Source organism: Dromiciops gliroides, chromosome 3, assembly GCF_019393635.1.
Source record: "Dromiciops gliroides isolate mDroGli1 chromosome 3, mDroGli1.pri, whole genome shotgun sequence".
In the NCBI taxonomy this organism is placed as follows: Eukaryota; Metazoa; Chordata; class Mammalia; order Microbiotheria; family Microbiotheriidae; genus Dromiciops; species Dromiciops gliroides.
The window spans coordinates 582,418,837-582,429,805 of record NC_057863.1 but is presented as its reverse complement, the minus strand read 5'-3'; the positions used below and the strand labels follow the sequence as shown (position 1 = coordinate 582,429,805).

The 10,969-nt window shown below is 36.5% G+C and overlaps 1 protein-coding gene across 1 annotated transcript; it reads right to left on the bottom strand.

Annotated features, from left to right (window-relative positions):
- Positions 1-7,638: 7,638 nt before the first annotated feature.
- Positions 7,639-8,589, bottom strand: LOC122750074 (olfactory receptor 51F2-like). Its single transcript, XM_043996732.1, has one exon. The coding sequence runs from the start codon at positions 8,587-8,589 to the stop codon at positions 7,639-7,641; it is 951 nt and encodes a 316-aa protein (XP_043852667.1).
- Between the last annotated feature and the right edge of the window lie 2,380 nt (positions 8,590-10,969).

Genomic DNA, 10,969 nt, shown 5'->3' with positions numbered 1-10,969 from the left:
TTGACATATTTTCATGGTGGCCTCAAAGGGGACTGGATCTTGATAAAGGACATGAATGTAAGTCCTAATTCTGCTACCTGATCCCTATGTGACCTTGAGCAAATAACTTATTGATATTTAACAATGTACATAGACTTTGGAACAGGTAGTTTCTGGTTATTGGGGAAAGCTGACTCAATGTTCTTCAGTCCCATTTAAATTTATTTATTTATTTAAAGTATTGAGTTCCAAATGCTATCTCATTCCCTCCCTCCCTACCCTCTCCACTGCCCAAGGTTGCAAGCAATCAGTAGAGGTTATTCATATGCAATTATGTAAAACATTACCATATTAGTCATTTTATATAGAAAGACTCAGATTTTTTTAAAAAAGAGAAAGCTCAAAATAGTATGCTTCAGTCTGTGTTCAATCAATATCTGTTGTTTCTCTGGAGGTAGATAGTATACTTCATCATTAGTCCTTTGGTATTGTCTTGGATCATTGCATTGCTGAGAGTAGTAGTCATTCACAATTGCTCATAAAACAGTAATGTTGTCACTGTGCATAATGTTCTCCTGGTTCTGCTCACTTCACTATACATCAGTTCCTATGAGTCTTTCCAGGTTTTTCTGAAATCATCCTGTTTGTCAGTTCTTATAGCACAATAACATTCCATTACAGTCATATACCACAGCTTGGTCAGTCACTCCCCAATTGATGGACATTCCTTTGATTTCCAATTCTTAGCCACCAAAAAGAGTTGCTATAAATATATTTTGTACAATTTTTTCCCCACAGTTACTACTGTTAACTCTTTCCATCCATGCTATTCCCTTCACCATGATATTTACTTTATTTTCTATCTTCTTTCACCCTATCCCTACTCAAAAGGGATTTGATTCTGACTACCCCCTCCCTTAATCTGCCTTCCCTTCTTTTACCCCTGCCTCCTTATCCCCTTTCCCTCCTCCTTCCCTACAGAGTTAAATAGATTACTCCACCCAATTGAGTGTTTATGTTAAACCCTCCTTCAGCAAACTCTGATGGGATTAAGGTCTTTGAACCTATTATGATGAATGTAAGGTTCATTTACTGCCCTGCTCCTCCCCTATCTCTCCCCCCACTCCATAAGCCCTTTCCTGTTTCTTTCATGGAGTATTTCACTCTATTCTACCTCCCCCACTTTCCCCTCCCCCAGTGCAGTCATATCACCCCTCAATTTTACCCTAAAGATGTAATCACGGGGAAGCTAAGTGACACAGTGGACAAAACACCCACCCTAGACTCAGGAGGAACCAAGCCCAAATCTGGCCTCAGACACAAGACACTCACCCATTGCTCCTCCCCAGGCACATCACCCAACTCCAACTACCCCACAAAAAATAAACAAAAAAATATTTTATAGATATCATCCCTTCATAATCAATTCCCACCTGTATCCTCTATTTAAATTTATTCCTATCATCTGCCCTAAAACTGAGAAATCTCTTAAGAGTTAGACACATCATCTTCCCATGTAGGAATGTAAACAGTTTAACCTTTTAACATCCCTCTTAATTTCTTTTTCCTGTTTACCTTTTTATGCTTTTCTAGGGTCTTGTATTTGAAAGTCAAATTTTCTATTCACCTCAGGTCTTTTCATCACAAATACTTTAAAGTCCTCTTTTTCATTGAAGTACCATTTTTTCTTCCTGAAAGATTATAATCAGGTTTGCTGGATAGGTCTGGAAAGTCTCATGACTTTCTTGAATCACACTCATTGCTCTTTCTGTTTTTCCTCTACCTCTCTTACATTGTCTTCAAAGTCCTTTTTGAGCACCTCTATGGCCTAAGACCAATTCATATTTTTTTTGGAAGCTTTGGATGTATGAGCCTTGATTTTGCTATCCCTCTTCTGAGGGTACACCTTTATCTTCCTTGTTGCTAAAGAAACTTTTTATAGTTCTCAACTTTTTCTGCTTTCTCATCTTGCTGGTCTTTTACTTGACTTTTAACTCCCTCTTTCAGTGGGGCCCCACTTCCAAGCTATACTTTCCCAATCTTTAGAGGGTCCCAGGTGGTTTGGTTTAAGGAAGGGAAAGTTCTTCAATCACATGGCCTGTTCCCTGTTTCATAAATAACCCCAGGCCAACTTGCTTATTAACCAGAGAGCAAAACTTTATGTGCTGTGATTATTAGCTCTGACAAGCCTGTGCCCCTCCCCAACCTACTGACGAGCCACTGCCCCCACAAACCTACTTCCTGGTTCCCACCAGGAGTGAAAAACCCAAGTTCTGCCTCAGAACCAGCAGAGACCCCTGGAATCTTCCACCTGCCAACCACTTAGCCCTCTCACCAGACTGTGAGCTTAGTTCAAGATGACTCTCACTCTACAGATGATTCAGAGATTGCAGGGGTCTCTTTCTCTGGCAAGATCTGCCTTGGACTGGGTCTGTCAGTGTGACTGTGGGATTGGGCTTCACTCCTGGCCCGGCACAACAGCCCCCTCCTGTTGACCTTCTAAGTCATCTTTGGCTGGAAAATGATCTCAGTCTGTTCTTTTATGGGTTTTGCTGCTCCAGGAATTGTCCTATGGTATTATTTGGAGCATTTTGGAGTGATCGTGTTGTGAATTCTGAGAGTTTACTTCAGTTTCATTTTTAAAAACAAGATACTCAACTTAATGTCTAGGGTTATTTCTAACTCTAAATTTTTTTTTTTTTACTAAGAAATATGTGAGCAGATTGTCTGGATATACTTAAAGATGAAAATTTCCTGATTTCCAATTCCCTTTAAATCCACCACCTTTGATATCTCAGGAATCTGATCTAGTATTAAGGATTCAATGAATTTGGACATCCCCACAGTTTCAGAAAACTTCTTAAAATATTAGTGTATTAAAATACAGGAAGACCAATGACACCCACACTTCTTCATCCTACACCTTGAAAATCACTACTCTCTAGTCTCTAGTGCCTTAACTTTTAGTGCCTGATATCTTGTTGTATCCACTCCCTTCTTTGACTTAGAGTATTTTTGGTATCTCTTGCTCTAACTTTTCAAAGAGCCAAAGAGTAAGATGGTGAATTCCTGGCCTCACTTTTTGAAGTTAACCCATCTGCTCCATATGAACTCTGGACTGTGTGAGGAATACATTAATATGTATTCCTTTCTGATCTAACACATGGAAACTTGGAAGCCTATTTCTATACATGTGGGACTTAAAGGCTGATAGAATGATAAATGATGAAAAAAAATCTTCTAATTGGCTATGGAGTCAGATGAACTAATTATGTGTGTGTGTGTGTGATTTATGAGTTTATTTTGTCTACAAAAGAGAGAAGCCTCAAATTTCTCATTCTCTTTTCCTTCTTAGTGAAGAATGAAACAAGGAATGCTATGAATAACTTGGTTCAATGAAGTTACCTTCAGTCTGATTTTTTACTGTTGGATAAAATATTTTGTGTATTGGGAAATATGTTTTGGGCAAAAATGCAGATGAAATATGAAAACCTTCTATTACTTATTCCCAAATACTCATGTTTAGTGTTTTGTATTTTAAAGTATCTTTTTGTTTGCTTTTTGATGGATAATTTTGAATGCAAGTATGTGATGAATGGAATTACATGCTATTAAATGTCTTATTTCTGCTGTGAAGTTGGGCATATAGCAGGACTATATTAATCCAATTTAATGATTGTAGCATGTACAGTATGTGATTATTGCCTGGCTCAACATTACACTTTTACCTACTTCCATAAAGAGGGATTTTTACCTGTTCATTTTTGGTAAGACCAAAGTTTAAATTCTTTATCTTGACATTCAAGGCACTCTGCAAACTATTCTCTGCCCATACCTCCAATATTTATCTCTCCTCATCCCTTTACATTATTTCTATTCTTTCAAGAAAATGATATTTTACACTCTACCCAAACACAAACCAGAAATCTTAATAAAGACTCATACTTTGTGGTTAGTAGGGTTCAAACCCACCTATGCAACAAGGGAATTGAAAAATAGCCTTTTTACTCTTGTGTTGTTTAAAATTTAAATGGTGGGTTCTAATCTGCCCCACCCCCTGAGTTTTGGGGGGAAGCTGGATAAAATCACTAATAAATTCAGCAAGACTTTAGGCTTTTAAATATTTATTAAAATATATATTATGAGTTAGTAAAGAGAGAGAACAGATTCCTTTTAGAATGGAAATCCTAGCTCAGATATAATTTGGTATAGCCAGAGAGAAAGAAAGTCATTTCCTTTTCTAGTAGCCCATGTGAAATCTCTCACCACCAAGCCAGTGTCTGAATGACTAGGAGGGCCCCCTCCTTTTCTCTATCTGCTGCCACATTGGTTCCTCCTCACCAAAAAGAGAGTTCTTCTATGAGTGAGCATCCACTTACTAGTTCCTCTCTTCCTCCCCCAAAGGGAAAGTCCTTCAAGCTGGTTGGTTGAGAGTGGTCTCTTGCTGACATCAGTAGTACACTAACACATCACTCAGGACCAGCCAGGTGTGGCCTCCATCCAATCATCCTTAAGTAGGTACTTAGTTTCTCATTCTCACCCAATTCAAACAATACTAAATCAATCAGGTGGGACCCCTGGGTGTCTGCCAAATTCCATAATTTTATCACACTCCCCAGCCCCTACATGTTCTGACCCGAAATGTCAGCTGAGTAGAAGTAAGATGAGAGTAGCATGTTTTTCATTTCTCCTTCCTTCCTTTCATTTCTACCACAAGTCATTTGATGGCATTCTATATTCAGAACCCAACCACCTATAAAGACATGTTCACTATAGAAAGGATATTCATCTTTCCACTATGGGATAGAACTTATTTCTGTCTCACAAAGGAAGAATTTGTGTAACCTTTTGTACAATATGGTGACCTGGGGTCACTCTTTGCAAGTAAACAAACTTTGTTTTTCAACTGAAAGGGAGAGAGTCTAAATCGTTTATACTAGCAAATGTATATTAATGAAGCACAAATTTGAAAGATAAAACTCACAGCTATTTATTTCTTTTTAGAAAAACATTTTAATCTTTGCATTCCTTGAAAAAAGATTACTCAGATTTTTTTTCTTCTACTTTAATTTAATTCAACAAGATTTTATTGTGTCCAAGATATTTTTCTAGGCACTAGGGAAAGATTAAAAAAGCACATCCAAATCCTATGTGCTTGATTTTAATACAATTCCTTTTGAAAGTCAGGTTGGGATGAAAATTCTCATTTCATTCATACTTCTCCCACCATTATGATTCACAGTCAAGGCCCCTGCTTCTTTCCAAGTTGGGTCAGATTCTTAAAGTCTCTCAAACTATACAAATCAGGCCTTCTTTCACTCTGTTATTAAATACATACAGACCATTGGTTTACCTACACAGAACATAATTATCCTGGGAGTATGACTTTTTTCTACTCCTTGCTGACAACTATTCTTGTTGTGTTGCAGGGAATATTTCACCCAGATAATAGGAACCAAGATAACTCCCCACTTCAGGGGCTTTATACACCATCAAATAAAGCCTGAGAATGTTGAGAAAGAGAAGCTAAGACAATGTGTTCCATCCCCATACTTTTTATTTACAGAGTGGCAGGGAATCTCTGCCTCTGGAGAGCATTTGACCTTTGAGTAACATAGAAAATTTTGGGTTAATTGAAAGAGACAAATTTGACAGAAATAATAGAATTATATTAAGTAGTTGATTATATGTTAAGGATTAGAGAGAATGAAACATAATTACCTAGTTTTTTTATATTTCTCCAAATACCACTTTATGAATGTCTTTTAATATTCTCTTCTTTAATGCCTACATATATTTTAAATACATAACTTTTTTTCTTATAGAAAAATCATACCTAAGTGTAAATACTTATATTGTATCAGAGAGACCTAAAATTAGAAAGGAATGCAGAGGACATTCAGTCCAAATCACATCTGAAACATTGATCTCAACTAAGTAAGGCAGTGAGATGGTGGAATGGATAAAAAGCTAGAATTGGAATGAGGAAGACCTAAGTTCAAATCTAGCCTCAGACATTTAATAGCAATGTTATCCTGCATAAATAACTTCACCTCTGTGAGTTTAAGTTTCTTCATTTGTAAAATAGAGATGATAGCATCTACTTCCCAGGATTCTTATGGTGATATAATGAGCTAATATTTGTAAAGCACTTTGCAAACCAAAAAGTGGTTAGCTATTATTGGTATTGATATCATTATTATCCACCAACAAAAGGTCATACATCTTCTGGTAAAAATTTTCCAGTGATGAAGAACTCACCAGTTTCTGAGGGTATCAATTCTTCATATATAGAGATAAAACCCTCAGAACTTTCTGTTTTTTCCTTCTATTGGGCTTTGATCTTTTTCTACCCATTTATCCTACTTCTTTCCTTGGGGGATAAGCAGGATCGTATGTTCACAGATCTACAGCTGAAAGGGGTCTTAGAGGTCAAAATAGTCCCAACCCAACCCCTTTTTACACATGATGAAACTGAAGTGCAGAGAACTTAAGTGAAAGAATCCAAAACTTATCCTCATTGGATCACTATTCTGTTATTGGTTACCTCTATTTAAGTTCCTGATGTATAGATCCATTAATCTACCATAAGAATAGTTTCTATGTGCTATCCCTGAATAACTGACACACCTTTCTCCATGTTGACTATTCACTTAATATGAAATTGATAATCAAAATAATCTCCAAATAATAAAAAGGGTTGAATGTGAATAATATTAAACCTATATTTTATCTCATTAAAATGTATAATAACTGGATCTATTAACCAAATAATGACCATAAAATATGAGAATAATTAATTAAGCATGATGGAGTTTGCCAAACTGTTCTCTTAAATGAAAGCAGAGGTCAGATATCCTTAATTACCTTACAGAGAGAAAGTTTTGCCAACTAGCACATATACCCAGATGGAAAGGCTACTATGTGGCACAGTGGATTGGACACACATAACATTTCTTCAGACTGAGAGTCAGGAACACCTTAGTTAAATCTGGCTTCTGACACTTATTAGCTATATCACTTAATGTCTGTTACCTGCAGTGTCTTCCTCTGTAAAATATGGATAATAATAGTATCTAACTTCCTGAGTTGTTGTGAGGATAATGAACCTTCCTGATTTCTAGCCCAGTACTCTATCCACCATGTCACCCATCCACCCCATAATATCTCTAAAGCACTTTGTAAAACTAAAAGTGCTGTTCAAATGATAGCTACTATTTTTATATATCAACTCAGTAGCTGTCCAGCTCTATTTAAGTGTACAAATGGGTTCCTGTGACTAGCTCTTTTGGTGGGGCTTGAAAAAATATGTAAAGAAAATTCAAACGATTTGTGAATTTTTAAAAAAGCCCAACCAGATACATATCTAGCTTGTGAATTTACTATTCAGCATGGTTTTCGGTAATATGTCTCTCCCTGGATATAGGCTTAAGTGTTTTTAACAAGACTGGATTGCCTGCATCAGATACTCTAGGAAAGGAAAGAGCTTGACTAGTTTTATCTTTCTGTTGCAGAAGAAACAGATGTCCTAATCACTTAGATCATTTCCTAGCAGTTTGGCCTGTTGGATATATGCCTAATCATTCTGCCAGAGTGAGGCCTGATCAGTTGAAGGAATCAATTTCAAGGTCACATTTTCTAAGCTCAAAATGTCTCATCCTAGACCCAGTTCCCTATCCTATGGAAAACCTTGATGATAGCCCTTCGGATCTGTTTGGTCTTGACACTGTAGATAATGGGGTTGAGTACAGGAGGGATGAGGAGGAAGATATTGGCCATCATGGCATGCACAAATGGGGGAGCATTGTGACTATAACGATGTACTAGAGACAAACTAATGAGAGGAATGAAGAAAATAGCAACAGCACTTATATGAGAAATGCATGTGTTGAAAGCTTTTTTCCGTTCTTCAGGGGATGCAATGCTTAGCACTGAATGAATTATCAGGACATAGGAAATCAGAATGCATGGACAGTCAATTCCTGATGTTGAAAAGAGAACAAACAACCCCATGATGCTATTTATCCGATTATCTGTACATGACAATTTGATGAAATCAATATGATAGCAGTAGGAGTGTGAAAGAACTTTTCCCTGGCAGAATGACAGCCTCTTGACAAGCAACACCATAGGTGTAATGACTGCAATTACTCTTATTCCCACAGCTAAGCCAATCTGGATAATTCTGGTTTTGGTGAGGATGTTAGCATACCTGAGTGGGTCACAGATGGCAATGAAACGGTCAAAGGCCATGGCCAGCAGCACCCCAGATTCCATGAAGGTGAAACTGTGAAGGAAAAACATCTGGGCCATGCAGGCATCAAGACTGATCTCTCGGGCATCAAACCACAAAACTCCCAGTGTGGTGGAAAGAGTGCAGAGGGACAAACCCAAGTCAGTAGCTGACAACATGGAGAGGAAATAATACATGGGTTCATGAAGACTCCTCTCATGGATTACTACAAACAAGATCATGCTATTTCCAGTGAGGGCAATGGCATAAAGGATACAAAATGGAATAGAGATCCAGACTTGAGCTGCATTCATTCCAGGAATGCCTGTCAGAAGGAAGGTCAGAGTCTGCGAAGTAGTGCTATTGAGAATTGACATAGTGGACTGAAGAGTCAACTGCCACTAAAAATAGTTCACATTCTAAAGTAACCAAGAAATTACTTATGTACATAGCTTATTTCTGTAGGCCATTTTTTTTTTTTTACCATGAAGTATACTTCAGGAGAATCACTGTTAGGATGATTATATTTATATTCTGAGTAGATTGATTATTTAGTAGTTTTCCTAGAACATTTTGTTTTTGATGATACTTAGCAGAGATTCCCTCAAATGTGATGAGTTCAATTCTCTTAAAATGCCAAATGAGTGAGGAACCTCTGGATAAGATCTATAGGACTGTTTCTCAAGCATTTTTAATCTGTCATAAATCTTTTCCAACACATATCTTAAGGACAGTTTACTCCATTAATTACTAATGTGCATAAACCTTGCCAAAATTACTGAAAAATAGAATTCTCTTCTCTTAGTTAAGCATGAGAAGGTATTAATTTGCTAGGAGTTATTAGCAATAATTTCTGCTTCATTTCTGAAGTATATGAGTAAATTTTTATGCATTTACTGAGTGTTTACTATGTTAATGAAGTGGATAAAGGTTGATTCTACCCAGATCAATGCTGAAACACTGTCTGCTTCTATTCTGAAGGATGGGAGAAGTCCAAGGATAAACCAGGAAGCTCTCACTCAGGGATATTTTAAGAGATTTTATTTTTCTCTTGGGAGTTGAACTAGATAACTTCTAAGAGGATTTGTGAGTCTCTGATTCCATTATTCTGAGATTTAAATGCCTATGACTGCCTTTTTAAAAAAGAAAACAAAAACAAAAACAAAACATAAAGGGGAAACATAAAAATTCAGGAAATAGAACCACAACAAAAAGGACAAAAAGAAAGGTTAGCCCAAAGGAGAACCAGAACGGTCAGGAGGAGAAGATTCTTCAAGAAGTGTATAAACAAAACTTAGATGAAGTTGACATCATGAACTTTTCATAGATTTTAAAGGCTGGATGGGAACTATGATTGTCCAGTCCAACTTCCCCATAAGGTAAATGAAAAGGGGTCACCATGCCTTTGTTACAAATTTCCAGGAAAAGAGGTCATTGCATTGCTGGATACTTCAGGTTATCAGTACATTTTTCCTTATGTCCAGGTGAAATATTCCTCCCTTTAACATCTACTCATTAGTTCTAGTTTTTCATCTGGAGGTACATGCAAAATAAATGTAATTCCTTTCAATGACAATTCTGAAGGTAATTGAAAATAGCAATCATATGGGATCAATAAAATGTTCTTAAGAACAATAAAACTGGATTCTGTGTAATTATAATGACAAAATTTGACACGAGAGAGGAGATAACTTCGCACTCTTGCATTTGCAGATAGTAGAGCTATAAGTGAGAAAAATAACACATACAATCAAACCTGATCAATGTTAGTTTTACTCAACTGTTTTTTCTATCTTTTTTATTCATTGTTATAGGGGATGGCTATTTATGGAGGGGAGAGGGAAGAAAATGTTTCAAAATAAAGGTTATATAAATTAAAAATATCAATAATTTTTGAAAATGTTAAAAAGTTCTATCTTCTAAAACTTAACCCAATAACCGTGCTCAAAAACCTTAAATGGTCCCCAGTTTCCCTATTGCTTACTTAATAAAGGGCAGATTAACTAACCTAACATTGAAGTCTCCAAATAATTTGTGTCCAACATACCCTTTTAGCCATTTCCTATCATTCCCCCATTAAAATTCTTCCCAACAACTGAAATGAAATCTTCATTCTGTCCTTATAAGAAACCAAAGATCAGTGGAATATTTTTTATTTTATAATGTTAATGAGTTCTAACCCTACACATGTGATGCAATATATAATGTCTTCCCCTTTCCTAGAACTGAGTGCCAACCCCAGATGAGCAGAAGAGAGAGAAAAAAAGCACTTCTTCCATTTTCTGTTCCTTTTCTTCCTCAACCTAGTGTTCTACCATATCTAAGTGGGTCTCATTTGGAATAGCTTTCAGTTCAAAACATCGAAATTAACATGAAATGATGATTTTTTTTCCTTTGTTGGAAAGGACATATGGGATTTGTTGTCTATACTGAGATGTGCCTAACACTAGGAAGAGTACGTTTTAGTAACTAGAACTGTATAATAAAGAAGTAAATCCCATAGCTCAGGAGGTCTTCAATTAGAGGCTGAATAGATTCTTGTCATATATTTCATATTCAACATAGCTGATTAGAGTTCAGGTTTTAAATTAGATAAGCTCTGAGGCCCTTTTAGATCTAGTAATTTATAATTCTGATTTCACAGTCCAGCACATTGGCCTGATCATACTTGACTTAGATTGCTGAATTGTGAAATCAGAATTTTAAAATACTAGATCTAAATAAGCAGAAGGTTATGGAAATTCTATATATACTTCT